Genomic DNA, 5603 nt, shown 5'->3' with positions numbered 1-5603 from the left:
ATCATTTTCAAAAAAAAAAAAAATTGGTTTTTATTTGTTTTGGCATGATTGGCGTGTCAGGGCCTCCATAGTTTCCCCTGACTGGTATGATTGCCAGAGTACAGGCTCCCCCAGACAGTCATAATTTCCAGTGAATTCTGCCTTGACAAGTATGTTTGCAAGGGAACATGCCACCCCCGTCGAATCATTTAGCTCTGTTGCTCATCATGAAAAGTCAAGTGATTTACAAGAAACAAAAAAAAGACAGAAAGAGTAGCCTTGAAATCACTCAGACCTTCAATTGATCGTATGTTAGTCCATCGGGACGTTTGATGGCACTAAATTTGATCTGATCAATTATCTTCACCGATGAATCATTTTTATCGACTTTTTGTTCCAATCCGATCTCAACCTCATCGCCTGGGGAAACGGATGAAACACCAGCTGGTGTACCTACATCGGAGAGGGAAAACGAAGTAACAAACAGTTTAATATGTCTCATTTTTTTTTTCGAGGCATTGACGAACCTGTCAGCAGTAAATCTCCTTCTTCTAAAGTCATGATTCCGCTGCAATAAGAAATCAAGTCTGGGATTTTGTGGATCATGTTTTGAGTTGAACCTAAAACAAAACAAAAAAAAACAGTCCAATTTGAATCTGGCCCCTTTTACAGACAAGCAAAAAAACGCACTGTGCTGTTTGAGTTGTCCATTGAGCTTTAACCATATGGAAAGCTGGTGGGGATCTACGATTTCATGGGCTTCAATGAATTTCCCAACTGGACAAAACCTTTGACGGAAACGGTAAACGGTGAAAATCAAGCCACTACTGTATTGTAAACAGAGTTATTGATGATGCAGATTTACGTGTCGAAGCCTTTGACGGACGACCAAGGGAGTTGTTTACGTTTGACGTCCTCTTGTAGATTTCGTGCCGTCATATCAATGGCTACTGTGTATCCAGCAACATAGTTCATGGCATTTTGAGCAGTCACCGATCGACATTTGTTTCCGATAATCACCCCTAACTCGACTATAAACAAGTAGTTTTTTAAACCAAACGTTGGAATATTCCAATATTCCAGCGAGTTTCTATAACTGTCATCCTCATCCACCGGAAGCTTAGCTCCCGGAGGAATTTGTGAACTTTTCGGACTGACCTTCGTGATGACAATCAATTCCGGACGGAATTTCGATCTTTTGGCCTCGAGTAATGTAGCTTGTTGTTGGCTTCAAGAAAAAAAATGGTTTCGAAGGTACCTAGAATTGGAAAGGCATCAAAACCATGTCGCGAGAAGCACCTGTCGATCATTACCAGGCCCATTCTCAATTACAACGCTCTACTTTGTTTTTCAATAACTTACCTGATTTTTTAATTCTTTCACGTGATCTAAATAATTTCTGTGGACCAAAAGAAGATCGACCATTCTCAAGTCAGATTTTTTTTCTCGTTGAGACCGAGTCGAAATTCAAACAAAAAGTTGATCTAGTTAAAGCATATTGGTTGTGCACCTGCCGATCCCGATAATCTACCCAGGAGAAAAAAAGGCGAGACAGTTAAGAGAAGATTGGTTGGTTCAGCGAGCCTAGAGAGAGGTGATAGTAAATACCTTTTTACCTTGACCAACGAAGTTAGCGGCGATCGAAGCCATCGCGATACTTTATCCGGATCGTCGCCAGTGGATGTGGTTTACATAGAGATTACCCAGCGGACACACAGAGGCTCAGAGACGGTCGCTCCCGCCGGACCCCGGGGGTTACATCAGATCCCGGAGTCCGGACAACTCGGGCATGATCTGAATCTTGACTGACTTCTACCACAAGCAATCCAAAGTTCAGACCAGATCAACAAGAAGACATCCATCATGTAGAGAAAGGCACACCAATTCAGGCAGCTGTTCAAAAAGAATAACTTCTTGAATGGTAGCCTGGCATAAGCTATGTATGTGAACCAGATCTGCGCCCAGCTGGGATCACACTACGAATTGGCTCGACAAAGTCTGTGCTTGGACTGGTGTGTTTGACTGATTCTCGCCGCTAGTACTAAGAGCGGAGTGAAAGCTGGAAAGGGGTCAAAACCTCCTACCATCAATTCTATATGGGCTTCCCAATGAGGAGACAGGAGGATTTGTATCAATTGGCTGGATTTGGAATAGAGTAGTTGAATTGGTTTCATATAACCAGCAATTGAGAAATAAGATCTCAAAAAGCTTCCAAATATCTTCAGGAGTGAAACTCTTGGCAGAATTGAGGGGGCCTGCCTGATTTCGAACATTTCAAAACTGCATTACAATCATTGTTCTGTGTTTTTTTTTTTCTCACTGTTTGGCGAGCAATAAGTAAGATCAAGCAGCAGAAAACCAGGCGAGCAGTGCATGATAATCACTGCATAGGTATATATTGGTTTTGATCCACACATTTTTCCTTTTTATTGTCTGCGAGAGTAAAATATGCTAGATGAGATACAGGCCTTTGCTTTTCCTACTCATCTTTCTGCTTGGTAAGAGTTGAACGGTTGAATTTGGATACAAAGTAATCAATTGTCTCTCGGATTTTGGATTTGCGACCATCGCCGGCGTTCAGATACCACATCGTACCGTTGAGATAAGTGGCAAAGGTGAGCCATGCGCACTACAGTATCGGATAGGCGAAGAATTCAGTGAGTTCCTTCTGGATTTTCTAGCTCAAGTGGCGATTACAAAAAAGATTGGAAGTCAACCAAAACATACGTAAGGTAAGAACAAGTATGCAGCTTTGGAGTTGAACTTGCTAGTGACGTTCTACCAAAACGCGAAAAATCCACATCAGAAATCGCCGGAAGGGAATAGCACAAAAAGAATGATGCTACTCACAGTCATATAAAATACACTGCCAGTCAGGGCAAGGATATCAATGAGAGCAGGTGCAGGTTTTTTCAAGCCAAAGAAGATTGGGGTCCAAATGAAGTTGAGCGCAAGTTGGCCGAAGTAAAGCGCCAATGCTGAGTTCGCTTGATCCGCTGTCTCAGTGAATGGGGTGGTCCTTAACGATTCGGCAATCAAATGAGACGCATATCCCATCGTACCGTAAAGATAAGTCCACGCGACCGGGAAAGCCCTGTAGCCAACATGAGCCGTCATAAATTATTGTCTTCGCCGCCGTTGCAAGTTCAATGATCAGTCACTTACCATCTTGGGGGCTGCCCCTTTGGCTTCTTCAAAGTTGAATACCAAGTTTTCACCGAACTCTTCGTGATAAGACCGATCAAACTCCCGATGGTAACCGGAGTAAGCACAGCAACTACCGGATTACTCGCCAGACCAAGCACAGTAGCTGGAATAGGATAGCGCAATGACATTCTACAAGGAGGATGTGTCTGTGGTGTGTGCTCCGCGGCGAACGGTATTCAACTTGACCTGTTCGAATTACGAATGGTTTCGGAATCGTGTGTTTGCTCCAACCACCTCAGTACTCTGATCTGACTTTCTGGGGGATCCAGTATCGCCCCGTTCTCCGAAACGGGCACCTGATCGGCGCACCACGTATCATGAGGCCGGGCACACCGGTCGCCGGCTCGAGCCCGCCTGAGGGACATTTCAGGCCCCCGATAGCTCAGCTGGAAGAGCGCGAGACTGTAATGGATAAGATGTCATCTTGAGGTCGCTGGTTCGATCCCGGCTCGGGGGATTCTTTTGACCCTCTGATAATCTTGACCTTTTCTCCTCGTCCATGCACACGCTGGAAGGTACAAGGGATCAGACAGGATCTGCGCTTCGGATCTTCTTTTGATGCTTTTGGGAGCCTGGAGGATTGTTTTTGTCTGGGGGCTCAGCCAAGCGAATGTGACACATCATACAGGACAGTATGATACGCGAAGCGGGAAAGGATCAACCGGTATGTTTTAACAAAGAGAAAAGTAGGATGGTGCTATCCAATGATGTCATAGATCTGAACAGTTCATAAATGGTCGTCAAGTTTTGGCTAATAAATCAACAATCGAGGAACGATGAATGGCGAGAACGCCAACCGAAAGAAGCCAATGTCGTCCACTCGTCCAAAGAGTTTGCTTTGGTCAAACCCCATACCTTCCAGCCTAAGGAGTACATAGATAATTGCAAGGATCAAAGCTTTGGTTAGGTAGCCATTTGTTTCTTAACCAAGATTGACCTTCGAGGAAGCTCACCAAATTGAAACCATGGGGTTGCCAAAGTGAACTAACCATGTAAGTAGCCATATCCTACCGAGAACCCCACTCACATTTCGCCCGAATATCTTCTTGAATCCGTTTTCTAGACAAACACCAACTCCTTGACTTAAGAAAAAGGTCGATGTTCTAAATGTTGGATCGAGGGGGGCAGCAGCCCACATTCCTTCTCGTTCATAAGTGGTATCAGGATAAAAGATCAAGTTCGTTTGAATGAGATGTATTTGTCCAGATTTTTTCTCGGCCTGTTTCTTTTGCGAAAGTGAGACTAATTACGCCACGGGATCACTCACCAACTTCGTGGATTACTGCAGAAACTGCGAACGCGCCCATGATTCCAGAGATTCGGACGAATTTCGACGTGAGCTGGAATCCGAGAAAGCTGACCAGAAAGTAGGTCACCGGAGTCACCCCTGCTTCGACGAAAAGGTCCTTCAACATTTCGTGCCAATGTCTACTCCAGAAATCCGTCACACTCGAGGCGCCCAGGGGGGACTTTTTGAAGATGAAGGGGAACGCTTGACTCAAATCCACTTGATTGAATCTTTCGAGGGTCTTTGAAATTTTGGGATCAGAAACGACTTTTGATAATAATCGGCTGGTTACTTTGAGGGCAAACATTGATAATCTATGTAGACACCCCGGTAGATCTATCCCAATCCAAACGAACATCCCCCAAGAAAACGCTCTAATCTCCGATTTGTAGTTTCTGATCAACACGAAGATTGGCTGATTTAATATAATGCTTTCATCGTTCGATAATTTCCAGACCATTAGTGCAGCAACGCTCGAGAAGTTGAGAAAAATCATTCGCCTAAGTGTTCCCAAGAAAAAGATTAGGTCCTCGTGTATGCCTTGATTGAATCCTGGTAACAAGCTTGCTTTCGTGGATGGATTGGTGCTCCCACTATATTTTTAAGTATCAAAAAACAAATGGGTGATGGCCCGTCAGTAAAATGTGAGTGATAACCAAACGAAAATTGATCCAGACATTCTCTGACGCAAACGTATTATGGAATCTATTTATGTATGACTGGCTGAATATCTGACTGACGCGAAGGCAAGCAAGAAAATGCTAGTAAGGTTTTGTAAGGCGGACTGTCGATCGTCTTCAGAAACTTTTGAGGTGGACTTTTCATCCGAAGGAGAATCTTTTGATTGTTTTTCCGAGACCGGCTGCTGAAAGGTCAGTAAGGCTATTCGGAAGGCGTGCCCTCCCCAGGTGCATCCCAAGTTGGTCTTGATGAAAATCGATAATTGAGAATTCTTCAGGTTCCACAGATCTGAAAGCAGGAAGCTGAAGCTGAGGGGCAATAAGGCCAGTCTCGCCCATCGAATAGTCGGGTTTTGAAATTGATCAGGGTGCGTCCATACCAGATTGAGCAAACCAGCTTGAATCAGCATCGGTGCCACATGAGTGGTCACTTTTATCCACTCCATCAT

The 5603-nt window shown here is 44.3% G+C and overlaps 3 protein-coding genes across 3 annotated transcripts; all 3 read right to left on the bottom strand.

Annotated features, from left to right (window-relative positions):
• Window positions 1–268: 268 nt before the first annotated feature.
• PtA15_1A713 (uncharacterized protein) lies at window positions 269–1629 on the bottom strand (the record flags this gene model as incomplete). The annotated part of the gene is made up of 8 exons (XM_053165769.1): window positions 269–432; window positions 507–599; window positions 670–767; window positions 845–1010; window positions 1138–1237; window positions 1342–1378; window positions 1490–1506; window positions 1588–1629. The coding sequence occupies 8 exons, from the start codon at window positions 1627–1629 to the stop codon at window positions 269–271; spliced, it is 717 nt and encodes a 238-aa protein (XP_053016927.1).
• Window positions 1630–2458: 829 nt separating this feature from the next.
• On the bottom strand, window positions 2459–3314 carry PtA15_1A712 (uncharacterized protein; the record flags this gene model as incomplete). The annotated part of the gene is made up of 4 exons (XM_053165768.1): window positions 2459–2608; window positions 2707–2757; window positions 2830–3073; window positions 3145–3314. 4 exons carry the CDS (start codon window positions 3312–3314, stop codon window positions 2459–2461), a joined length of 615 nt encoding a protein of 204 aa, XP_053016926.1.
• A 1131-nt stretch (window positions 3315–4445) lies between these two features.
• Window positions 4446–5603, bottom strand: PtA15_1A711 (uncharacterized protein; the record flags this gene model as incomplete). Its single annotated transcript, XM_053165767.1, has 2 exons — window positions 4446–5067; window positions 5215–5603. 2 exons carry the CDS (start codon window positions 5601–5603, stop codon window positions 4446–4448), a joined length of 1011 nt encoding a protein of 336 aa, XP_053016925.1.

This window comes from Puccinia triticina, chromosome 1A, assembly GCF_026914185.1.
Source record: "Puccinia triticina chromosome 1A, complete sequence".
Classification (NCBI taxonomy): domain Eukaryota; kingdom Fungi; phylum Basidiomycota; class Pucciniomycetes; order Pucciniales; family Pucciniaceae; genus Puccinia; species Puccinia triticina.
The sequence above is the reverse complement of the archived record's forward strand: the minus strand, read 5'-3'. Positions and strand labels throughout refer to the sequence as shown.